At 32.1% G+C, this 27,559-nt stretch overlaps 1 protein-coding gene and 1 long non-coding RNA gene across 2 annotated transcripts in view; both read right to left on the bottom strand.

Annotated features, from left to right (window-relative positions):
- Positions 1 to 27,559, bottom strand: part of LOC143911928 (uncharacterized) — a 255,900-nt gene that overhangs the window by 57,587 nt on the left and 170,754 nt on the right. The gene's annotated exons all lie outside the window — the stretch shown is intronic.
- LOC143911715 (thrombospondin type-1 domain-containing protein 4-like) overlaps positions 1 to 27,559 on the bottom strand; it is a 132,809-nt gene that overhangs the window by 7,291 nt on the left and 97,959 nt on the right. The window contains exon 7 of the mRNA XM_077430720.1: positions 1,431 to 1,623. Coding sequence (XP_077286846.1) covers positions 1,431 to 1,623 — 193 coding nt within the window. The remainder of the gene's footprint in view (positions 1 to 1,430; positions 1,624 to 27,559) is intronic.

Raw genomic sequence — 27,559 nt, 5'->3', positions numbered from 1 at the left:
ATTGAGTGGATTTACATATATAAAACGACACCTGTGACGCGTTTGGGAAAGAGAAAGGTTTACTTTCAGCGTTTCCCACTTTTCAAAATAAAATGGTGTATCTAATATTGCAATGGTAGCACAAGTTATGATAATTCCGAACCACATACATTGTACATACATATGTATCTATAATATATTTTAAAGCTTTTTAAACGTTTTGTATTTTGGTCAAGCTATTATGAAAAAAAATGTCAATATATTGAACATATCGTAAATCTATTTTTTGTCAAAAACAATGTTTTTATTATTTTTTTGGAATTATTTATTCCAAATTCACATCTGTGTAAAATTGAAAAAAAATGTGAAGAAGCGAAAAAGTTATAAAAGAATATATTTATATATAAAATATTAATATTTATACAAGTTCAATTAAATAATTTTCATTCTTCCCTAAAAAAATGGAATTAAGAGGTTTACAAGTTATGTACATAGAGTATCGATATCTACTATATACAGGTGAATTTTTGTTTGTTTTACACATATAATTCTCTGTTGTTCTAATAAGATGATATTTATTTATTATTCATTATAAACAGCGGTTTTTTTTATCATTAAAATTAATTCTTGCTTGCAAATATTTATATGTATGATATTATGTTTTATGTACATAGTTTAATTGAGAAAACGTGTAATACGTGAATATCTAACATTTAAGTTTCGGATTTTGTCCTAACTTTGAGCATGTCGCGCATCTTTGTATGCTGTACTTTATTGTCTGAGCATTCGATATACATACATACAATTTATGTACATATGTATAAATACTAGGCCGGAGCAAAACATGCGAATTTTGAATATCCCTATTCATACATTAGCTTTTTAAAGCAATTTTAAAGGTAACCACACTAACATCTCCCGTTCTATGGTCATTGTTGAAGATTATACTTTTTAAATAATTATTTAATGTCGAGTCCATAATGTTATGATGCGTTTAGTTATTTCAAAAATTAGCCGTAAGAATTAAAAAATATAGATGGCCGTATACGAGATGCCGGGAGCGAAGCTTCAGTGAAAGAGATATCGATCAACGAAGGATCGGTGAAAGAGATGGCTTCGGTCAACGAAACTTCTGTGAACGAGTTGTCGGGTAACCATATGTATGTACTACAATTGATTAAGACACGTGTGGAGTAAATAAACTAGAGACAAATGTGGTAGCTGGACCGCAGTCCACATCGAATTCAAAGCGGTTGCTCTTTTACGTATACTCACTTCACTAATTGAATTATACACGGGTTTTTAAAATACTTGAGAGACGCAATGAGAAATTCCGCCAAGAGTTATCACGTGAGCCGAATTCGCTCGCTTCCAGAACGTCACGAACACGAATACATTTCGACGAGCACTTAATTATAATATGTAGTATATATTTCGAACGAAAATTTTACCTAGGAAATTGTTCGAGTGGTGCATTTCGGTGATGTTGATCCGACACGCTCCCGGAGGCAAGGTGGCGACCAGTGTGTACCCCAGGGGCAGCTGAACCCTGGTGAAGAGTCCGGAAACCAGCCTCGATCCGCATCTGTAAGATCCTGTTCCGGGTCCGGACCACTGCGAAACCACCCCGTCCAAGCCGACCGCCTGCAAATAATCAAAAAATCATATGATACCAAAGATTGAAATGGTTTAGGCACCGAGTTTGTTGTGAGCGAATACGAGGTTCAAGGTTACGTTGATTTATTTCAATGTATCGACAGTCGTACAATTTAAATACCTTCATGGCGTTTCCCGGTCCATCTCAATTATTGACAATTAATATTGTCAAAATGTGTTTATTAGAAATGCTTTAGGATGTTTTAGTCTTTTTTCGTTTTGTTGGTTTCCGATCGTAAAAGGTATTCAATAGCGCTTCGAAAGTCAGGTGTTTTAAAAGTTGGAAATTCAAATCAATTAATTCATAGTGTACTAGTTTTGTGCCCGTTGATTTCAACGGGTGGCTTCAGAAAGGAATTGATACACGAATTAAAATAAAGTTATACGTATGTTATATATCATTGCATGCGTGTTGGCATATTAAGTTATTAAATAAAATAAATTAAAATAAATGTTTCGTCGGTCATGTGTTCGATCCGCATGTGGTCGAATTTTTTTCAAATACCTTTTAAATATATTTATATTTAATTTTTTAATACAAAAAAATAGTAAAAACTACCCAAAAACCTACCTACATATATACAATATAAAACAACGATATAAAAAATTAATTAATTAATTAAATAAATTTTCAATAGATGGCGGTTAATTGTCAGAGATTTAGCGCCGTCTATTTGTCTGGAGGAAATATTGTCGAATTTTCGCATGATCACAAAACTTCATCTATTGTTACTACGTAAAGTAAAAAATTGAAGTTCTTTGACTCTCGAATTTTTAACGACTCCGCGACTTTGACTTCAATTCTACAGCCTGCTATTATATTATGCATAAATTTCATATGAGGGAGTCCAACCGTAATATCCATTACTGACGATTTGTTGAAAGCTATACGAGTTTCAAAAAAAGAGACATTGCAAATTGGACGTATCACAAATTGGACATTGGAAGCGCCTGCCTATTCACGACTTGTCCTAGTCATGTAGTACATTTTTATATGTGACTTTTATTGCTATCCACAATCCACATCAGGTCGTAAATAACAGGTGGGTAATGTAAGCAGTTTTACACCGACATACTACACATCTTTATTGGTGATTAGACGGATTTACACGCGATCTCACACGCCGGGAGTGGACATACTTACATATATACCATTACTACATATCTATTATATTCGGATTGAGAAAAGCCATCTCTGACGTAATACCGTCGACCAGTGGCGGACTGGGACTGAAATCAGTGCATGCCAGGAGTCAAAGGGGGCCCCCACCCAGGGTTAAAAAAATTTGTCCCCCCCCCCCCATATAACAAAATTTTTTTCTTTCCATCACGCTAAAAATCAAGGGCAAAAAATAAATAAAATTTTCAAAAATGGGAATAAACAAATTTAGGCACAAGAAAAATGGCAAAAGCAAAATAGATCCATAAATTACATTGTATATTTCTTTTTAACCCTTTAACTAGGTTAATAGAATGCATCATAAAAGAATACGGCATAAAAGCGGCTTTTACTTTCGGTAGAAAACAATCAGGGACGTCATTTCAGCTTTTTCTTGGGGGGGCAGGCAAAGATTAGTCAAATTGAATTTTTTTTCAAAAAATCTTTTTTATATCGGAATAAAAATGGAAAATATAAAATATGAAAAAATTAATCTTATTTTTGAAAAAATAATTACAAAAAAATATTATGCAAAAAGCCAAAAAAGCGCCGCAGGCGAAAATTTTTTTCCAAAAATCTTCACATGGTTAACAAAAATCGACCATCAAAATGTATCACTATATCAAAAAATATACGAACATTCGGAAAAATAAACAATACACATCTGTTTTTGAGACAAAATAAAGTAAAGGGGACCTTTCTAACGATTCGCTCCATGGGATGAATAATTTCTAAGAATGTTACTAATGGCATACCACTTAAAAACCAAAATATACTTGCTTCAAAATAATAAAATCTTTTTTTTTCAAAGCACATAGCAGCGATTATTTTATTAGTTACCCAAAAGTAACATATGTACATAAGAAATAAACGCAGTATTCATAGATCCATAGTATCTCATTAATCATTAAATCCATAATATTTTCTAAATTCACACTATTCCTTAATTCCTTTGGGGGCGAGTGCCCCCCAAATTACGTCCCTGAAAACAAAAAATGCATAATATTTTCAATTAATGTTAATCGAAAATCAGGATTTTGGGGAGGGGGCCCCTATCCTATGTTTCTATATACATGGATTTGTCTAGATTAGGAATAGATTTAATATTCGGAAACTGTTTCAAATTGTGTATTTAAATCTTACTATATCGTCGAAGTATAATCAAATGTTATTTTGAAAGTATGTATGAAGTAAATTTAAATCGCTGGTTGATGATGAATCGTCCTATCAAAATTGTTTTAAGCAATTCAGTTTATATTATTCAGGGAAATTTGTTTATTCCCATTTTTATTTCAGTAGGTAGTTGTTACATAGGTATTGGTATATGCATAATATTGAGGTTGGAAATGGCGAAATAAAAAAAAAAAAAGAAATCGAGCCTAATAAAAAAAGTTAACCGATCCTTGGGCTGTTAAAGCAGGCATTAGTTGTTTGCGTATATCGTAAGAAATTTGTTTTGTTGAAATACCCAAACTCTAGGTCCCAAAGTGCAATATCCTATAAATTTTTACACACGTGAAATAGTTAAATTAAAAAGTTATTTAATTTTACTGAGGGCCCATATTTTCTAACGGATAGTGGGGCCCACATGCCATCGGGCATGTACGCTTGTATGGCCAGTCCGCCACTGCCGTCGACTATCTTAGTATTTTTGATATTTTTACAATTTTATGTACAAAGTAACGGGCTTGCGCTGTTCAGGGATAAGCATTTTTAGGACGATTCTTGAAATGAGCGATTTCACGGTGAGTAACATACAATGGTGCAAAATTAGTTATAAAAAAGGTAGCTAGTTCTATTATTATAATAGAGAGATATTTGGGCGCCGACCTTGAGGGAAATTCATTAAATCGTACATAAATCTTCATTTTGCAGTAGACATCACTAGTGCAATTTAGCGCAATTGAACTGGCGCGGCAGATCTCTGATCAAGGAAATGTACGATTTACGTCCGGAGATGTATGTACTTCATGTATTTATTATATATAAACTGTATTTCACATGTCAAACTCTCATCGAGTAAAATCTGGAAGCCTGAAAAGTCGCTCTCTTAATATTCTGTTATAGTCTATGTCTAAAGAAAAGTTGGTCGTACTATGGAAATACATATGTACATATAGGCTTCATGACAATACTGTTTTATCATATTATTATTTAAAAAGTAGCTCAATTCAGTGAGTTTTAAAATTAGATATGGTACATAAAAATACCTTAAAGTCATGAGTATAATTTTTCATTTTTGTGCTAGCAGAAATATCCTAAATAGCCTACCTTCTTGAAAACATCTTGTTTATATTCAAAAGTTAATCTTCTTAATGATTTGTTGAACAATCGATCGAGAATGCAACATTAGAAGGCGTCCGTATTTGTTTCCGCGCACTCCGCACTGATTTGTTCTGAGAGAATCATTTCATAAGCCGAGTCCTTTGTCATATTTGTACTCAAGAGTAAATATGTGTTATTTAAAAAAAAATATAGTTCAGAATGATCAAAATATTCTTAGTGAAAATTCTGTAAATGCTTGGAGACGAGTAAATTAAAAAAAATGTTTGTCTTCGACGAAAGGTTCATAAATAATAATTCCACAGAATCACGAAGGGAACAGAATTGAGGCGGTGAGTCCATGCAAGCAAACGACGCGGTGGACCATACCGGTGACAATGCTCTCGAGATAGTTGCACTCTCGAGACATCCAAACTTTCAAAGATGCCCAAGGAGAACTAACGCAATATGTATAATTCCACAAAAAAACATCAAGGGTTATTTGTATGTTATCCGAGGATGCTAATCTTTTTTTGTGGAAGTCTATTACGTAAGTTCTTTTTGAGCGCCTTTGAAAATTAGGACTTCTCGCAACTGCGCTATTATTCAGTGCAGTGGCGGCTCGTGATAATTTTTAGTGGCGGGGCTGCACTGAAAAGATGTCTAAAAAATGTCACCATAATTATTCTATCATGTCATAACAGGACAAAATAAGCACAATTTTCGGCGTACGACCACTTACATGTGGATTTAAGTATTATTGAAAAAAAAACTAGCAAAATTCATGAAACCAAACGCGATGAAGATTTCGAAAAATACGCTGGTACTCCAGTAAGAGTGCTAAAAAAAATTCGTTCTTGCTGGTTTCGCGACGCGGATTAAAAAAAACCCCAAAACCTTTCAAAAACTTAACCCCCTAATTCGTAACGAAAAACATTAACCTGTTGACAATGCATCGATACATCGGTTGTTTCATCTGCCATAACAGCTAGATAAGTTGCTTTTTTTATTTCAGCACTTATTTGTTCCCTACACACGTTCAAAATACAATCTAAAAGTTAATTTTGAATAGTTTTTGATGTCCCTTTAAAAACCGAAGAAGTTTGAAAATGTTTTTTTAAAGAATCGTCGAAATTTTGTGAATATTCTAGAAGCCCCCAAAAAACTCCTGGATTTTTTGAATTATCTGTTTCATCATGTCCCCTCATTGGCATTTCAAATTTACCGCAAAATTTTACGCAATCAATAATTTTAAATAAAACATCCCGATTTTTTTTTTTACCTTTTCGTTATGCTTATCTATTTACCGCCGACAAGCTTCCCAAAATCGTGAGACTACACACATTTTTTAAGTGTTCGACACTTCCCTCGTGTTTTTAAATTAATCGTTTAAATGTTTTATGTCAATAACTCCTGTTTTCGTCCAAGATGCTTCGCCTGGCGACTCGCCTCCAAACAAAAGACACGGATAACAAAATAACGCGTTTTTTTCTGTACATCTCGTTAACCAATTGTATTTTTTATAAATATCTGGATTAAATTTTCGCGAGTAACTAAAAGATCTACTAGTTGCAGGCTGTGAAATAATTAAATTGGGCGTGAGGCAGCCTAATGCTTTTATAGCGACTTTTTCGGTAAGTTCTAGTCGCGAAAAGTGCAAATTTTGTAAATATTTTACTGAATTCTTTTGTTCTTCCATTTTTAAAAGAAAAAAAATCTTAATATATTTAAATAAAAATTACGAGAAAAAGTTAAACAGATTTGAAAAAAGTTTGCTGTTATCAAAATGAAAACGATTTACCGAAGATTTGATGAGGGCTCGTACGCAACCAATTAAGAGTAACGAAAACGAATAAAGCTGTGATCGTGCGATTCAACTAATCAAATGTAAGATCAAGCGCGCGAAATCTTAAACAAACTGACAGATGAATGTCGTTTAACAGGCGAAGGCTGCCGATTGTCCAGCCCAAAACGGAAGAGTGAGTGAAAGAGAAAGAGCTATCTGCAGTTGCAAATAGCTCTTTCTCTTTCTCGTTCCGAAACTCCGGGCTGGGCAGCGTTCAGCTCGGCGCTGTAACACTTTACAGCCAGTACAGCAACATTTTAATTCATCTGTCACCATACAAGTTAGTGGGGTCTTCGAAACGGTCAACATTACTTACAATATCACCCTTTTGGATATGGGTGATATTGTAAGTAATATTTACTCTGTCGAAGGCCCCAATAGTAAAGTCCATCCAACTAATAAAAAAAATATCATTAATAAATAAAATATTAAATGTATTATTAAATATATATCTTAGAATTTTATAGGAGGGGCTGCAGCCCGGCAGCCCATTAGGACGAGCCGCCACTGATTCAGTGCAATTTAGTGCATCTTTCCGGGAACCGACCATACCATAACAATCCATTACCAGGTATGGTCGATTCCGGATTCTGAACTTCGCTAATCCGATTGAATAATATTAATATGGAAAATGATTTGAATTTATTGTAATTGAACTGTTGATATTTTTAAATTTTAGGTAAAAGATTTTGGGGGACTAGCCTAGTAGTACTTCAAATCCAATGACGGCTCGCAATTGGATGAATTTTAATAAAATGTATGTATGCATTTATCAAATATCCTTTTCTTCAATTCAGCCAAACATGAGAAAAAAGACAAAGATAGGAACACTGCGTCTCAGATTTGCATACATACATTGGGTATTGATTGGGACGTCCTTGGTTAAAATAAAATAATTTAATCCGTAAATAGAAAGTATAAAAGCGTGTATTAAGTTTATATGAGATGAGAGCAAATGAGAGTGAAAAAGGTTACCACTATTTAAATATTATAAGTTGTAAAGGGGTGACAAAAAGACGAGTACGGATAGTTAGCTGTCATCGCTCCGATCTGACCCAAGGTATTTAAAATGATTAGTTGAGCAATTTATTGCAGTAGCAAACGTAAACATTTATTTATAATACTACGCAATTTTTTAGACAGGTCATAGAAGACTCAAAATATTATTGAATAATAGACTAAATGCTTTAAATTAAAGACTGTTAATTGTAAACATTATTTTATCTGCAATTTTGATTGACAAGAGAGCGTTTTATCCGTTAATAAATTACGAATTATTCAAGTTGAGAGATTTTACGTAGTAACAAAATTACTAGTTGTATTAGTAATATAATTCGCAGTTCGATAAATCAGAAATGAAACATATTTTTGAATATTTGAATTGATCTATCTACATATATATAAATCTATATTTAAAGAGAAAAGTTTATCGGTTTATTTATTTATGTGTTCATTATAGGAAAAAACGTCGCTCAATGAATCTGTTGTGGTTTTATAATATATAGTAACGCAAATAATGTTTTATATATGTATCATGCCAATTCAATAAACTTCAGTTTTTCATATAACGAAAATCCGATACTTCGCAATAAATACGAATTCAAGTCCAAGCTACCAACTTTTATTACTTGTGTGATATTATATACGGCATAAAATTTGATTGGTTAAGGACGAAGAACATCGTTGTCATACAAATCAATAAAATAGTCGTTGAAAGACAGCATTGAACTCGTTTGTCGTGCATCTTGACTGACCTGGCCGGTGATATTTATACATATTGTATCTACTTGAAAACATGCACAGTGGTTAAATGAGCACGTATCGTAAATTCATCACCGATTGTCGGCAAATGAGGCCTTATTAAATGCAATTCCCGCTCAACGAAGTCGTGTCCCACTTTTTCCACGGCCGCTTCGCCGTCGGAAAATGCGGGAAAAGCGGAAAATGTGAGAAAAGCGGTGGCGTGCCCGCGGTGTCGTGACGTATGAATTTATGAGCGACCGTGACCAAACCGTTACCAGGAAAAAGTAGCTCGTAACCCAATTGCAATCAACGACCGACTTCAATTTTAACGAAACCCATCATTTGAACATTTAACCTACGTCCACTTCTACATCTACATATGTACATATGTACTCGACAACAGATGCATGGTTCCTAATATTATTTCACCTCATTAATTCTCAACGTTATATACATATAATAGCTAAGTGTCACAGTCCAAGTGCTCATTCTGGTTCGTTCATGAACATACTATGTAGTTTGTTCATACACGAACTATTGGTAGCACTCAAAAGCTATCTTCAAACAGACTCACCAGGCATGACACTTTTAGCTGTCAAAACTTTTCAGCTATCAAAACCTTTTGGGATATCAAAACGCCAAATATTTTATAGGAAAATGTTATGGAGACCACATTAAAACGATGCTTTAATTCCCGTTTCCCTATTTTTTTAAATTGCAACCCATGGTAAGAATAGATATGTACTTAGAAGATGGGATAAACGATTGAGAATACTTAAACCGATGCCTAATAGTTTGTGCGTGAACAAACTATGTTTGTGTATAGTTAGTTTGTCGATTTGTTCTTTTGTGTGCACTATAACTGATCAGATTCGTATATGAAAAAGTAGTATGTTAATGAACGAGCGAAATGTACACTTGAATTGTAACATATGTAATATATGAGATTTTTAGAAAGATAAGCACTTATTGACTGCAAATTATCATATACATATGTATAGGTACATTGTATCTATAGTAAATCTGTATAAGGAGAAATTTAGCAATTTAACTGATATACACAAGGAATATCAACCAATAAATCAAATTTTGTTGTTTCTGGAATGTTGTAGAGGTCAAAATACTAAACTCTATAATTTTAACGCGTAATTCTTGAAATATATAGTGTTTATAGGTACACATTTTAACCATTTTATCCAGGGCTGTAAGTTGCTTCAAAATTTACCAACTTCGACTCTTACTCAGACTTTATTTTTAAAAACGATTTTAGTAAAATCGACTATTCTTGCCAACGTTTAAATTTTTTATTAATAAAAATAAAAGCGGTATATTAAAAAATTAAAGGAATTTAAAAAAATTACTTGAAATTGACATGTACGTATTCCAATTTATTGAGTTATTGGTATTGAAATAGGTATAAATAAAAATAAAAAGCAAATACATTTATAGTGTACATATGTATGTATGTATGTACATACATATATGAATTTCAAAACACAAAAACAAATCAATTCGATAAAAAAGTATGAGACGAAGGAAACAATCGGTTTTGGCCACAACACATCAAAATACACGCAATTCAACGATTTTATTTATAATATAATTTAAATTCATGATTGTCATAAAGAAATTATTACATTTTAATTTAGTAGTGGATTTACCAGAATAAAATTGGAGACTCGAGTTGACACATACCGTAATACTATAAATTTAAAAAATAGTAATAAAAAAGGAGTCGGATTCGGTTGATTTCTTACGACACCGACTCAATTCCGCTTAAAATGACGACTCAGTGAACTCCATAGACCTGATTTTTTACAAATATGAAAGGACAGTAATGAAAAATACATATGTGTAATAATCACAAATGGTGGTAAACGGGCACGAAATTATACAATCATCTAATAATAAATAACTCTTTGTATCAGAGTTCTAAGAATTGGCGTAGTAACTATGTAAATAAGTGATATACCATTCGAAAGGGAAAAGCCCAGAAGAGTTTTTAAAAGCATTTGGACATCTGAGGATGCTGCATTTATTTTTTTTTGTAAAATTATCTGAAAGCCCACAATTTGCCATGAAAGAAACACTTTTTGTCAATTTAGCGTGTATTTATTAAAGCTTTTGATATTTCTAAGTACTCGTTAGCGTATAGAACGAGATAAATACACACTAGTAGAGTAACAGAAAAAAAAAACAAAGATAACACTGTAATTTATTGCGTTACCGAATATTTTATAAATGATAAAAAATTCGGATTATCTTGAAAACTGTAAGACTTTATACTAAAGTAAGTGTAGCTATATATGTAGATAACTTCTAAATTACCTCTTCTATTACACCCTAAAAGATTTGCATTGTTCTAAAATGCACCATGTATAGTGCATACATTTTCATACTATTTATTACACAGCGTAATTAATACAGAATTATTAAGTTTAATTCAAGCAAAAAATAATAATAAGGATTAGATTGAACAATTTATATTATCGTTTTAAAAAAAACCGCAGAATTGTACTTAAAATATACCTATACATATAAATGCATTAAAAACATCACTGGAAAAGTTATACTAAACGTAATAGACATGATTGATATTGCAAAATTGCACTTTTGCATACGAAAAATTATCCGCAAAGACCTAATGCTCATGGTGCAATAATCGGCATCGATTTTGTGCAATTTTATCGGAATGCACAGTTAGACGATTACACCTATAGGCAGCTCACTTTACAGTGCAGGCAGTGTTCGAATCGTTAAAATCACCAATTTATGCACTCGTCTTTCAAAATATATTTCTGCCGAGACATCCCACTGTGCATTGCCATTAAAAGTGTCCAATGCACGTCTTCATTTTACGAGAAACTGGACCTCACGTCCACTTTTTCCATGTCCTTTGACCGCCGCTCGTAATCCAAGATGATTTAAAGTAAAAAAACTCGACGGAATTTTACAATCAGCTAACAAAGACGTCCGAGTGAAAGGATTAATATTTTTATATACACAATATAAGTCAAATCTTGAAATAGAAGAGGGTTCGGAAATGTGCTAGTGCGAAATGTATGTATGTAATTCTTGCCGTTGATCGAGATCTTCGATAAGTTTTGCGCAATATGTAAACATCGAAAGCTTCGGAATGCATTAATTAAGCGTCGTTCGCGATTTAGACATCGGTTTTAACGGCGTTAACATGTCTTCGTAGCGATTCGTTAGCAATTAATTCTTTCGCCAATCTACATATAATACGACTCGAATAAACGTGCAACGTTTAAATTCACACCCTGGGCAATTGCGGTTTTCTAAATAAATAGCCACAATAATGATAAAGATGAAATCTGTATACTTGATGGTATCTATGCATGTACCAGTGTCTATTATATTGATGGAGAAATTCGATGTCGTTAATACATTGGAGTATGCGATTCGTATCGTATTCTACTGTGTAATTTGTCAAGATATTACTATGCAGATTGACGGTGAAAACAAACTGATCGTAATTGTATGCTGTAGATAGAGTTATCTCAATTTTTTCCTTGACAGAGATTCAAAACCTTTTATTAGATTCTAAATGAATTTGGGGGATTGTGACAGGAAACGACCGATTTAGAGCTTCTTATCTAAATTACATACACATATACTAGGGAAGAGGGCTATTGATTGCATGTAATAGATAGAAGTTTGTATCGGAATCATTTAATATCTATTCGATGTTGTGTTTATAAATATCATATGTAAATGGTTTCGGACCGGTTGTAAGATAGCAATCGATAAAACAATCACAGGCTGATTGATCAATTAAATAATTCGCGGATAAGGTGATAACAACACACAATTTTCACCAATTATAATAATTTCCACGCGTAGAAGTCGATCTAAATAGATACATCAGTGTATCGATTATCGTTTCTCTATTTATTTTTAAGCATTTTGTAACATTTTTTTGTTGGATAATAAAATATGAATACGTATTGATGCATGTGATTCGATCCAAATGCTGATTCCAGCTCATTCGTGAACATACTAGTTTGTTCATACACGAACTATAGGCTTTAGCTGCTAAAAGTTAAAAGGAATCTTCAAATATGACGAGACGGGAATATTGAGCTGTCAAAACTTTTGAGATGTCAAAACGCCCAGTATTTAAAAGGGAAATCGTATGGTAACCACATCACAACGTTGTTATAATTTCCGTTTACGTTAATTTTAAAAATATTGCGACCCACAGTAAGTATACATAAAATATGTATTATATGTATAAAATATGGAAAAAATGATTGAGAATACTTAAAATTATGACTAATAGTTTCTGCATGAATTAACTGGTATTTACTCTGGTTCGTTCATGAATATACTACTTTTTTCATACATAAAGTATCGGTTTTAAATGCTACAAGCTAAAATGCATCTTCAAATAGACTCACCGGATGGCACGTGAAACTTTTGAGCTGTTAAAACCTTTGAGAATACTTGTGCCTAATAGTTTGTGCACGAACAAATTAGTGCTTGCTCCGGTTTATTCATGAACATACTGTTTTGTTCATACATATGAGTCACCAGGTTTCGCATAAAACTTTTGAGCTGGCAAAACCTTTGAAATGTCAAAGCGCCAAGTATTTAAAAGGCAAATATTACGGAAACCACACTAAAACGTTGCTATAATTGCCATTTCCACTATTTTTTTAAAATATTGCAACCCATGGTAAAAGTACATATCAAGAGGATGGGAAACGATTTAGAATACTTAAACCTATACTTAGTAGTTTGTACATGAACAAACTAGTGTTCACTCCGGTTCATTCATGAATATACAATAGTTTGGTGATACACAACTATTGGTTTTAGTTTAAGTGCAAGCAGTCAAGAGTTATCTCCAAATAGACTCATCAGGTGTCGCATTTTGCTGTCAAAACATTTCAGCTGATTTAGTATTTAAAAGAGAAATCCTATGAAAACCACACTACAATGTTGCTATAATTCCCATTTCCGCCATCAAAAATATTGCAACCTAGGGTAAGCATATATGTAGGGAATGAGACTACTGAGAATACTTAAACTTATGCCTAATAGTTTGTGCATGAACAAACTAGTTTGTCAAATTGTTTTTTTTTATATATGTACACTATAACTGGCCAGATTGGTTCATGTATGAAAAAATAAGTATTTTAACGAACGAAATATACACTGAGACTGTTAAATATGTAGGTAAACGTGTATATGTATACGGCTATGATTCAACGTGATATAAATATTGAAAAATTCGAAAAATTTATTTAGTAAAAGTGAACCGTTTGATTACATTTAACGAGAGAAATATTTAGAATGACTGGAATTTCACGCAAAATTGGCAACTGCTGATTTTTAAGTCGGAGCTTTTGCACCAAAGCTCGTCGATTTTGCGAGCTTAAAACAAAGTATCGAATTTCCAGTCAAACGCTGTTAATTAGCAGCATTTCGCGTTCGTATCTATCTTCAATAAAGCTAAATATTCCCTTTGTGGGCAGTTTTAATGATGCCGTACCTCCCCAATCTAAAATCAAAATGTAATAATATGAATTTATATTGTACATTTTACATACACATGCTTGTGGAAAAAGCATAAGCACTCATACGAGAGCTAAGTTACTATCGAAATATGTAATATGCTTTGTAATAGCAAGATATGTTGTTTAATATAAATAAAGGTTAATGTAATACGTACAAAATATGTAAATTGTTTATTATCGTCAAGCGCACGCATTATTACATTTTGATTTACGATATGTTTCCCCAAATATTTGTAATATTGTTTACACTGCATGATTAATTGATTCGAATTCCTGTGCGGTGCCAAGTTAACCAGTTTTAACGCTGTGTCGCCATTTATTTTCAGTCTCTAATCAACGCATCGGTCTCATTATAATAATATTTGGATATAAATACATATTTAGATCCGTGGACGCTGCAAGTCGAGATACAACTTTATAAAATTCTACAAATTTTTAGGTGAACGATCGCTCTTATAATAATCCCAACGACCGGTAATGTATTGCGGTGATTCGTATCGGATGCAATCGATGTGATAAAATATCGCAATATGCTATCAATTTCTGGCAAATAATACCAATTGTTTACACGATTGCCAGCTCGTCGTTAAAATTGTTTAATGGTTTTTAAATAACGCGTTCGATTTACGATCGAATAAAGTGTTGGTTCCTTTTGTTCGACGATTCATTTGGGGCGTAAAATATACAACCGATTAATTGGGACGTTTATGTATGTCGCAAAATGCAAACCGATTGATATATCGAATCGATTGTGACAGTTTCTCTTTTAATTAAATTATTATTGGTTTGTTTTCTTTTACGCGAGAGGCGACTTTCGAATTTTCCAGTGTTGTAGTATACATATAATTTTAGATCGTATCATGTATCTTTTCATATACATAATGCAGAGATAGATGTGCGCGTTGAAAGTTTTATGTATTCGATTTAACATTTTCACGGAATTAAATCAATATTTTTCGTGTTCATATTGTAAGGGCGAGTTTAGAATGCCGTTCTCATGCCCATGTGTTGTTTCATAACGGTGCATTCATCTCGAATAGTGATCCCACTAAAATATTAAGTAGGCCGAGATGATATGTATAAGCGAATTCTGGAGCGAATTCTCGGAATCAAATGTTGAATGATATCGAATGGAAATTAGATAATTGGCGTCGGCGTTTTCCGATTGTCAATCAAAAAGTTGCCGTGGAATTTGTTTATTTTAGAGTTTTACATTGAAACCAGGAAAAGAACTTCTGGCCAGGAACATAGCAGCTCTATTTTCAAAGGTAAATATCACAAATTAGATAAAGAGCCCATCGGCGACAACATGTCATATGCAAGAACACGAACGGTATTTTCTTAATAAATATTCTAAATGCTTTCAGCACATAACTATATCCTTGTAGAACAGAGGTTCTTAATCATTTTCTTTGGTTTATGCAGTGCTTTTTAGAAACAGTAGAAACATCTAGCACATGCATTTGATTGTTTTTCTTTTATGTGAATACATATATGTACATATGTATGTATGTATGTAAGTAAAACGAAGAGGCAACGTTGAAGTATAAACATCGTATATATACCGTATAAATATGATTTTTTTTTGTAATGTGTTAAAATTTACATCTTCCAGTTGAGAATCATAAAATTACTTCATGGTGCTTAGTTTTTCAAAGTTTATCCGCCTAAACTGTCGGTTAATTCGTTTACTATTATCTTTATAAATTAAAGTTTTCAAAAATAAATATAAATGAATACATATGTAGGTGAAATTATTTAATAACAATTTTAAATATAATTATTTTAAAAATGTCATAGACTTTTATAAAACATAAATTCAAAATTTTTGTAAATTTTGCTCTAAAACTTTAGATGTGAAAAAGTTTTTTAATTAAAATACTACGCAATATCTACATATTTTAAAATTTTAAAAAATAGACCGTCTGCGATAAAATTAAATTTTAAATAAAAAGCGTTTTGAAAGATCTATTCGAAAATTGCTTTAAATTTTTTTGACTAGGATATTTTCATCATTGTTTTTTTTTCTTTTGGGAAATATTGCGATTAACAACATTTTGAAATTAAATTTATTGAAAAAAATACATGTATAGTATCTCTATCAGTAACTCTCGATTATCCGGGCGCGGATTATCCGGGCTTGAAAAATATTTATTATTTTTTTTAATTAATTTAATTTTTTTCTTATATGATTATTAGACGCACCGATTCATTGCGACCGTAAACATGCGTGTTATTTGAAACAAAGTTCAAAAAAACAAAAAAATTAGTTCAAAAAGAAATGGGTTCCAAAGATTTTTACAAAAATAAGAGATTGCCACAGGAAGTAGTGTTGTTATTAGATGATGCTCCTTCTCATCCGAACGAAAGCAATATGTTATATCAGCGACCAAGGTGTATATCATCAATTAAAGTCTTCTGAAAACTCTTGTTGATAAAGATGACAACCTGATCAATTTCTGGAAAAAAATGACGATATTGGATGCTATACACGGAATAACAAAATCTTGATCAAAAGTAAAGCCAGTGAGTAGCACTTGTTCGATCATGGAGAAAGATTCTTCCTGACATGGAAACAGATTTAGTGGATTCTGAAGAGAATGAAGCAAATGATATATCTGAAATATGTGGATTATTGGGAAATTTAAAATGTTTTGAAAACGTAGATAAAGAAAACATCGAGTTTCAGATCCAGGTTTTAAACGCATGGATGATGCAGATATCGTTTCTTTTGTTTCTCAAGAGGAAGAAAATGAGAGTGACACTACAAGTGAAGAAGATACCAGTGATTACATTAGTCATAAAACGGTTCAACACAATTACTACATACATGCATACATAACTACTAACGACCACTTATCTGCTTAACTACGAGCGTTTTTCTTAATAAATAATGAGTATTAAAATCTGAAACAAAAATCTGTGTTATGATATATGATATTGTATTCGAAACCAAGTAAAAATTTGATGATTCGGATTATCCGTGCCCTTCCTCCACAGCATTAACCCGGATAATCGAGAGTGTACTGTATTTGAATATTTTTATGTATATTTAAACACATTGTATAATTCACAATTTCACAAACACTCATCTGAGAGGTCGGACTCCGAAATTATACATATTTGTTACAAAAACATTAGAGAACCCTTTTTTTCAAATATGTATGTGATTAAAATTTGGAATAATCTACCAAATATGTAGTAACTTCTAGTAACCTAAACCCATTTAAAAATATATTTAAAAATATATCACTTATTGTATTTTGTTTTTCATTTTATTTTGATTATTGATTTTTATTTTGTATTTTTGTAACATTATACACAAACCCCTTGAGTCTATCAATTGTCGCCTCTTCTAAATATTTTAGATTAAAAAAAAATTATATTTTGCCCAATAGGTTCTTATATTACCTCTCTGACGTTTATCCTTCGTATTCTTTGATTAAGGATATTAGAATACAAATTTCGGATCCCACTAATGGCAATAAATTGATTTAAGATAAATTGAAACGCGAAAATAAAGATGTAGGTTACTCCTAAGTTTGCGAAGAAAAATTAATGAAAAAAATCGAATCACGTTCATGATGTACAGCATCAAATAAAAATTTGTCCAATTAATCGAAGCTAACGTAATAAGCGAGTGTTCAAACCAAAGACGAGTGTTGCAGTCATAACAAGTCATAAAAGGTTTGATTACGGTGAATTAATATAAGTTTACGATTATTGTTATTTCATTGGATTTCAAGTGGCGCTCAAACTGTGAGCGTTGCGCCACTGACTTACGCCATGACATTGTCACTGTCAATATGTTCATACAATTAATTTATTTGACCCGAAATTTCGATTTCATTTTTCGATTTTGACGACTCTTCCCCCCCACCTCCCGCTTCTCCGAAATTTGCTTGTGTGTATTATGTAACGGTTTTAGCACGTGTATTTTAAATATCTCGCATACCCATTATGCGAGATAACATGCACACCGAGTAAATAGTCACAAAAATACATGTTTTTTATCTTTCAACGCAAACATATACGACCTTGCTCTTACAATATACGAAAAATAAACATGAATATGACTACGACAAAAAAGACACTTACTTTGTGGGTCTTTTTCTAGAAGGTATGAGTTTAAGACGTGGTTAAATCAAATATGTTCGATTGAATCGTACGTATACATATGTTATAAATACATTCATTTTATTCGGAATACATATGTACATAAATATAAGCGGTGATATGAAATATAGTTGCTATAAATCCTGGACTAACTCCTGTATAGCAAAAATACTTATAAATATCGTTGAATAGGCCAATAATGGTGTTTTATAACGGTAATAATTAATGCCCGGACCCTGAGGGGGCTATTCATGGTTCAAATGTTGTAAATGCATTGTGAAAGGTTTGCCGAACCTTTTTTACAAAGGATTTACAACAATTGAACAATAAACGGCACGCTTCCGGTCCTACCTCTAGTAATAATAATTTGACCTGGCGATTTACAGTCACTATGCAGAATTGCGTTAAAGTTATGTTAAATACTTTTACATATATGATGTTAGGTAAACTATTTTTAATAAATGAAACTATTACAAATTATAATGAAATATCAAAGAAAATGCATAAAACATTCGAAACAATAAAAGCAAAGAGGAAGAAAATAACAGTAACCAAAAAAAAAAGAACTACAAAAACTATTCAAATCATTAGGTTTATTTTTAAAAATGTTTTCATTGCTAATTCATGTTACTATTTTAATTTTAATACTCCATTTGAAAAAAAGAATCTCAAACTTTGAGTATGACCTCTCAGATGAGTGTTTTTATTAAACTTTAGGAGGTAAATTATAAGACAGTTGTAATGGTTATTTATAATTTTGCAAACTTTGATCAGATCACCTTTCATTCTTCTCAATGTGTAGAGCTTTACTGTAATTAAAAACTAATCGATTACATTTCAAAAATTACATAAATAAAAATAGCACACAGAGAAGATTGGCGGCAATTGAATAGGACGGCGCATTTATTAATCCGTCACAGTAAAATTAATTTATATTTAATTTATTTTGTTAAATGGTCCATTAATAAAGGCGATATCGAGCGTGTATAATGGCATAACGATCCGTAGGTGCACCTTGACACTCCCAATATTTTCAAAACGTTATTTATTGCAATCGTTACATGCTCCACCGCTCTCCACATTACATATATATATGTACCTACTCATTATATTTTAATTAAATATAAAGCAATAGCAGCTATTTCCTTTTCATTTCTACCGACGACATGCCTAAGCTCAGTTGTTCATTTTTTTATATTCCGAGGAATTTAAAAGGGTTGGCCATAGATAGGGTGTTACGTGCACTTTTAAAACTGTGGCGGTAATTCACAACAGATAAAATCTTATCGATCCATTGTGTCCCAAAACGAAACTAATATTTTTTTTTATACTGTCGGATATGTGTTACGGTATATCTTCCCGTTGATTGATAGCGCGTTAAAGGGTTAACGATGCTCTTACTGAATAATTGAGCACATTTCGGACTGCTCTCTGTTTCTAATGAATTACTCTTATATATGTATGTAATGAAGCGTTTTTGTGAATGGGTTAAAAAGATATTCTAACAATCCAAAATTCTGACTTGATTGAGCTTTATTTATTTATATTTACAATTTTTCCATCACAAAATTGCTACAAGTCACTATGGCTGAACGAAAATAAAGAGTTCAATAAGAATCTAAATAAAACAAAGATAAACATTGAATGTGAAACAAATTAATTAATATAAATAAAAACAAATATAATATTAGAACACGTTAACGATCTCAAAAAAAAAAACAATCCCTCAACCAGATCAGTATATTTTAGATTAAACAAATCCAAGTCAACAGAAATCTGGTTGAGGAGCTTGATGCCTCTTGCAAAAGGTGACAAATCCATCAAATTGGCACGTACCACTGGGGAAGAGAACAAACTGCAGTATCTAATGTAGCTGAGTTGGTCGTGAAAATTCAAGTTCAATTCTGTAAGAATTTGACAATAGCTCACCAATGCTTATGTTTTGAGGTTTATGCACTTATCAATAGTTTCAAATGGATTCAATTTTGGCAAAAGAATATCTATCGCTAAATTTTTTCCATATACATATGTTTGTACATACTATTATAAATTGGCATTTTGATTAACTTTTTGTCAGAATATTATCTATTTAAATAGCACTGAGCAACTACATATAAAAAGTATCCGAGCGGAGACTAATCAATATTTATTAAGTTTGATCCATTGAATTAAAAAATGATAATGATTTTTGTAAGCTTGCTCTCATTTATAAGATATGAGCGTTTAAAAAAAGTGCAATTTTTACAGTTTTTTTTTGCGGTCTTTAATTTACGTCAAAATCTACAGAAAAATCTGTAAAATAAAATAATATATTTTCGACTTTAAAAATTCGCTAGATAATTAATTATATCAAATCAAACTTGATAAATATTGATTAGCTCAGCTCTGCAAGCTCAAAAGCGTGATTTTTACATTATTGCTCATGTAATCAGTTGTAGAGAATTGGTTAACCCTGCAAATTTTGACTTGTTCGTTTTATGAAATATACATATGTATGTATGTATAATAGATATCAGATTGGTAATCAAAAATGTCTTCGTCGGTATTTTACATTGAATTTCAGATTATATACGATTACAAAAAAAATGTTGAAAAAATAGCAGATAAGATAAATTTAAAAATACCGAAATATTAGATACATTAGGCGTGTTTCCGTCTTAGAAGAGAATATTGCTCTCAGAAGTGATAAGACGAGCGTAATTAATTAAATTACGCAAAATTTCAATATTCGCCAAAAACAATACTCGAAGTTTAATGAGAAAATAAACCTAATTTTGCCTGTTACTTGGTTAAATTACCTCGAGTGTGTTTCGCTTTCGATGAATTTGTTAAATTATACCTACTACCAACATCATCTTTGAAACAAGCTCGTAATAAATAATAATTTGCAAAAGTTCATCGGTTCTATTAAATTATGACAACAATGCAAATTTACTCAATCACAAATAAACAACTTTTCAAGTTGATTTCCCTTACAAAAATTTGTATGAGTTATTATTTATTTAAATTTGGACCATTGTGACATTACTGGAAATCCCTAAGGGCGAAAACTCACTGAGTGGTATGGGACATTACTTGTCTTTGGCTTCCCGCTGTGGGTGTTCCCCAAACTGAATTCGGTTGTACTGTCACGTACAGAATGCATATCCATATGCAACCGAAAAGTTTCTCCTATATGTCTTCAAATATGAAATTCGCCTTTATCGACCATTGTCAAGCAAGGATAAATACAAGGATAAAATATCACCGAAAACACTCCAGGGGGTGATTTTTGGGACTCGGGACCACGTATATGGGCTAGGGGTGATGCGTTTTTTCGCATGTTTTAAAGTACATATCTAAAAAAACACGTACAACTCCCTAATTGCCACAATCGTCGAAAATATAACATACACACATATATATTTATATCTTCAAACATGGTGGTTTTCCAGCGCAATGAAGTTTAACAGTTAAATAATACTACAATATGTAATTGTTTTCCGGATAGTTGGATCGGTAAAGGTGGACTATGGCTTAGGTTTGCTCGGTCACCTGATTTGATCCCTTTACAATTTTTCATCCGAGTACGGGCTAAGGAGCTCATTTACACAAAAAATATTTATAAAATAACATGTAATTAGAAATTTTTTCAAATGATGAAATAAGAGATGAAAGTCAAAATTACCACCGCGGAAGTGAGACGAAGGACTCTAGCATGTATTAGAAATCGGCATTCGAACATAAAAAATAAATAATTTATTACATTAGAAGTTAATAAGTCGCTTGTGAATGGCTACCTTTGTTCAGCGCACTTTCTTAATTTGGTTATTACACCCTAATTCTGATAATTGGCAAGACATCTGCATGAGTGATATCTTAAAAGAAATAGCAATAATCAGGCATGTTTTTAAAATAGTTTTACCTCTTAAAGTAACTTCAGTTATTTTTTTAAATATAAAAAAAATTCAGCTTTTTTCCGAGTTATGTGTGACTTAAAATGTTCTAAATGATATGAGCTATCAACCGTTTAAGGCTTCGCACTTAGCTTCATAACATCCTGTATATACATATTAGCAGCAAAAGATCAAACAATAATAAAAATAGTCACAGAACATATATTATAATAATATATCTAATATTTACTATTAGATTCGCCATGTTTAAGTTGTTTATATTACAAATACTGAGCGAAACCGGGTAAAACCACTAGTAACAATATAATTTCGAAAGAGACTTTGTAGGGTTGTAAGGTTTGGTTTTGGAGCTTCAAAAACAAATCAAAGTTTCAATGACGATGGTTGAATATTATTTTTTTTCGATTAAAATAAATTTAATAAAAAAATAAATGAATGTTTACTATTATATTAACCATGTTTAAGCGGTTTATATTACAAATACCGAGCAAAGTCGGGTAAAACCACTAGAATATAATATAGTTATAATGTTACCGTAAAAACACGTGACAATAGTTCTTCTGATATGTATATGTGATACTGAAGTCTGAATTTGACGATCGAAAAGTGCTAGAAAGCTGACATTAACATACCAACGTAGGTATATTGTTTTGGAAAGTATGTACTTAACGCATGGGTGGTTTCGATGCGTATTCAATGTCCGAGATGTATGCGGGAGATAATCAATCGATAAATTGCATAATTGGCCGTATATATACGTCGGTTGAGATAAAATCAAATTGCCATTGCGATTGTGCGGGCAAACAGACGGACAAATTATACGGTCCAAGTATATTTGACGTCCACTGTACGTATCTACATACATACATAGATAGTGTTATACCTCGAAATACCGTGACATCACAGAAGCAGCCCGCGGTACAACAATCATAATGAAAGAATATAAAAAAAAATGATAATGATAAAAAAAGATACCTAAATATGTATAATATAATGAATGCGACACACCCACTAGACAAAAACCGGAAAAGTGGCGTAGAAAGATCTAAGATCGTAATCTGTATTGTCGATTGTGCGTGTACGGTACGCGTTTATGTAAATGTTTCATTATTGGATGCCGAATTCTTACGGATATGTATTTTTTGTTTTCGTTAAAAGTTCAATTTTAATGACTCAATTAATTCAGGTCAAAACTGGTATGTATTTTGTTTCCGTGATCGATTGTTCTTTAAAATGCTGATTGGAGTCAGAGATTTATGCCGTTCAGTAGGCGATTGTCGTTCGAATGAAAAGTTGAGTGAAATCAACCGTTGTGGACATTTCCAAATTTGGACCGAGTCTATGGAAGTATTTTTTAAACAAATAAAATCACGGAAAGCTATTATTTTCGTTATTATATGTATGTATGTATGTAGATTCGAAGAAAATTTGATATAGGAAATGTGCCATTGTTTGATTTGTTTCCTTTGAGATTATTAAATATACAAAATTCAATAAGATCAAAAATTTTCCTTAGACGTAATTTTCTGGCATCGAAAGAACGAGCACGAGCCTTTTAGGACGGCGGCTCTCAAACGTATGTATAAATAAAATAAATTACACTAAACAGATTACCTTTTTCGTTGCCTCGCTTTCTTTACACGAGTGCTTTTATCTACGTGCATATTCTAAATCACTCACCTGTAACAAATACAAAATAATGATTAAGAAATTGAAATTAAAGAGTATGTACATATAGTGATTCGAATACAATAGCATCCGACGTGTGTTTATTGAACAAAAACCAGATTTAATTGACATGTCATGGACCCGATTAAATGGTATACCCATTAATATAATGCGACAGGCGATAAAGAAACTTATGGTTATAATCTGTGGGGCGCTTTAATGTCTCGATTACGATGGTAATAGACTCCAAATAGAAGTTAAAACGAGTCGTAAGATGTCGTCATTTGCATAAATGTCGACACCTCTCAAACATTTCCTATTAAATTATGCTGCACGCTTTGATATTCGGCGCTTGACAGTGAAGCGAATCTTCGTTCAATTGAAGCAAATATCATACGTCAAATAAATATAGGAAATGTTAATAAAACTGTATTAAAAATTGGGATAAATTTGAATTGAAAATAAAAATCGTCTGGGAAGTTTCGATCGGCATTGATTGATAAAATTTTATTTTGTGTACAGTATGAGTATGGAGGGATTGTGAAATCAGTATTTTATTGTCGTATTCCATTAGCCGCGGACTATTTAATGGACTACAAATATTCTGGTCGTTATGATGGCAATTGACTTTGGGAAATTCTAGCGATCAAACGTTAAAGGCACGTAATGGGTTATATTAATCTATTTTAGTGAAATGAACATATGTATGTAAGACATGTTTTCAACCCTTAGAGAACGTTTCAAACTGGTAAAGTGTTAGTTGTATGTATATGTCAAGCGCAGTTGATTTAAAAAGTAAATTAAAACTGGTTTTTTTAAAACGATTTAATTACTTCCAGTTGTGTACGCGTCAATCATTTTCCATTATTCAAAGAAAATGAAGGGTGGAAACCGTGGAAAACATTTTTTTACAGCAGGGGTTACTCCCGCATACATTAACGATAAAACATCGTTATATATTTAAAAGTGAAAAAAATACGTATTAATAATAATGAAATTTTAGAACGATAAAAACAAGGCACGGTTTTCTATTAACGATATTCAATGTGTATCTAGAATAATAAAAAAATACCTATATATATATATATATATATATATATATATATATATATATATATATATATATATATATATATATATATATATATATATATATATATATTTGTATAATAAAGCTTCAGTATAAATTGTCCCAAAATCATGTATAGGCATACAATTTACCACCTGCAGTTATGATCGAAAAGTTATTTGCATAAAACACGAAGCGTTAAAGATGGCGATTTTGATGGCGCCGAAAGTAATAAATATATGTAGCCACTTATTTTCGAAAAGCTTTAAATTCAAAAAGCGATGTAAATTAAAACTTTTTTAAAATGTCAAAGCAACCATTTGTTACTACACTAAAAGTTATGTCAATTAAAAAAAAGTCAAGTTTATGTAAAACAAGAAATATTTGAAGCAGAAGGCGGAAATTTGTCGCATAATCCTCTGTCGTGGAAAAAAGGAAACGTAAGGTATAAAATAGGCAAATGATACGTTAGAAATGCACGTCTCTGGAATAGGCGGACACAAAATATTCACATAAATTTTCATAGGAAAACAACACGTATATTTTTCCCCCAGTAGGTACACGCCGTGAATACGTCACGAGAGAGATTTCATTTCTCGCGTGAAGTAAAAGAAAGAAAGAAAAAATTCAGAACTTTCAATGTCGCTGTATATATTTGTACGAAATTTGGACGATATATTCAATATACATTGTATGTCTATTTTATAAACATGTTTCCGAAATAAAATTAGTATGCATAGAGCGTTTGATATGAATGTATACATACATATGCATGTAGATACGTATGTTGGGCAAATTGTCTATGTAAAAATATCCGAGAGTATAAATTGGCAATTGATTGTAAATCAATACGATCTCAATTGAGCGGCAATTATTGCCGGTGTCTTGTAATAAACACTGAACTGAACTTATCAACACCCACCGAAATCAGCCCCCTCAGAGATTTGACCCCAGGGCCACCGACAACCAAACGCATTGGATACCAATTAACCCTTTGAGCGCGAGCCAAATATTCGTCATCGCGTGCTACATCCATAACTTTTCGCACTTTTGACTAATAATTTTAAATTTGCCAATACATAAATCATACTAGAGGTCAAAGTTCATATTTTAATACATTATAAAGACAGTGCCGTAACCAAATTCGGGTTTTTTCTAGATTTTAGGCTCCTAAATATTGTATTTTTGGAAAAAATAATTTAACGTTTACATACATTTATCATTATATTGTCATAATCACTATGTACATACATATATAAAGATATTTTTGAAAAATTACAAAAGAAAATATACGCCGTGGACGAAAAATGTAGCCATTTGTTCGTCAGCAACTCACCCGTGAGTCGCGTATTGACTTGCCTTGTACGCTAGCGTCTCACGGGCGAGTCGCGTCAGTTTATCTTTCAATACATACAATATTTAATAGCTTAAAATAGTTTTACAAGCAATATCTATGGGTTTTTCGGGATTCTTTTAACAAAAATGCTACACATGTCATCAGGGCTGCCACTAAATCCACTATATACATCGAAAAATGTACTAAATGTAATAAATGTTTCATTTTCAATTTAAAAATTGCTAGCGTACAGCTAAAGTGGCTAAACAAGAAACTAATTGTATTAAATAATAATAAATATTCTTTACAAAATCATGACTAGAGGTAGGATAGTCACAGTGCTATCCATTGTTCGGCAAACCTTTAACAATGCATTTACAACCTTTGAACAATACACGGCCCCCTCAGGCTCCGGTGACTAATCATGACATGAAAAATTCGGACGTGACCAACACGTGACTTTATTCACATATGTATATATGTATTTTAAATATAAAAGTAACGACAGAAACAAAGTTCTAAATCACGGAAACCTGATCGGTGATCGATTCCGAGTTCAAATCGGTCAAATTTTAAGATAATCATAAAACTTCATCTATTGCTTTTAATAAATATAATGAAAATGTTTTTTTGAATGAATTTAATTATTACACGCATTTTTAAAATGTTATATTTTTTCTATCACAAAAAAAGAGCAAAATTTTGTTCGGTTCCATTTCAAGTCCCACCTAGTTTTGGGCCATGTGCCTGAAAGTCTGTTGAATTTTATTTTAAAATTATTCCAGAAGGGCACAACAGACAAACCCAAGGTGTCATCTTGGCTAATTTACAAACATATATTTTAATAACTGTAATAAAAAAAATATATGTATGGAACTTATTATATGAAAATATTTGTCAAAGAGACAATGATCTGTCAAAGTAATCTATGACTTACGAGACCAAGTATTGTCCGATTGAAGTTAGCGGTCTCCATTTTTTCAATTTCAAATAAGAATCATTGTTTTCACAGCTGCAAAAAATAATTAGACGCATCGTCTCGTACGAAATAATTCAACCGGAAATGGCTCAATCGTATAAAAATACCTGGATTTGAACGTAATGAATGGCACACCTATGCAATGTGTATGCGATCATGCTTCAATGCACCACTCACTAACCTACCATCATTCATTGTACAATAGTAACGACTATTCTAAATGATCAAACAGTGACACCTTTAAATCGACACACTTGCCGAAGATAGCATCTGTTAATTGCAGTCTGTGTGTACAACAACAGATGCA

This window comes from Arctopsyche grandis, chromosome 5 (assembly GCF_051622035.1).
Source record: "Arctopsyche grandis isolate Sample6627 chromosome 5, ASM5162203v2, whole genome shotgun sequence".
Taxonomy (NCBI): domain Eukaryota; kingdom Metazoa; phylum Arthropoda; class Insecta; order Trichoptera; family Hydropsychidae; genus Arctopsyche; species Arctopsyche grandis.
The sequence above is the reverse complement of the archived record's forward strand: the minus strand, read 5'-3'. Positions and strand labels throughout refer to the sequence as shown.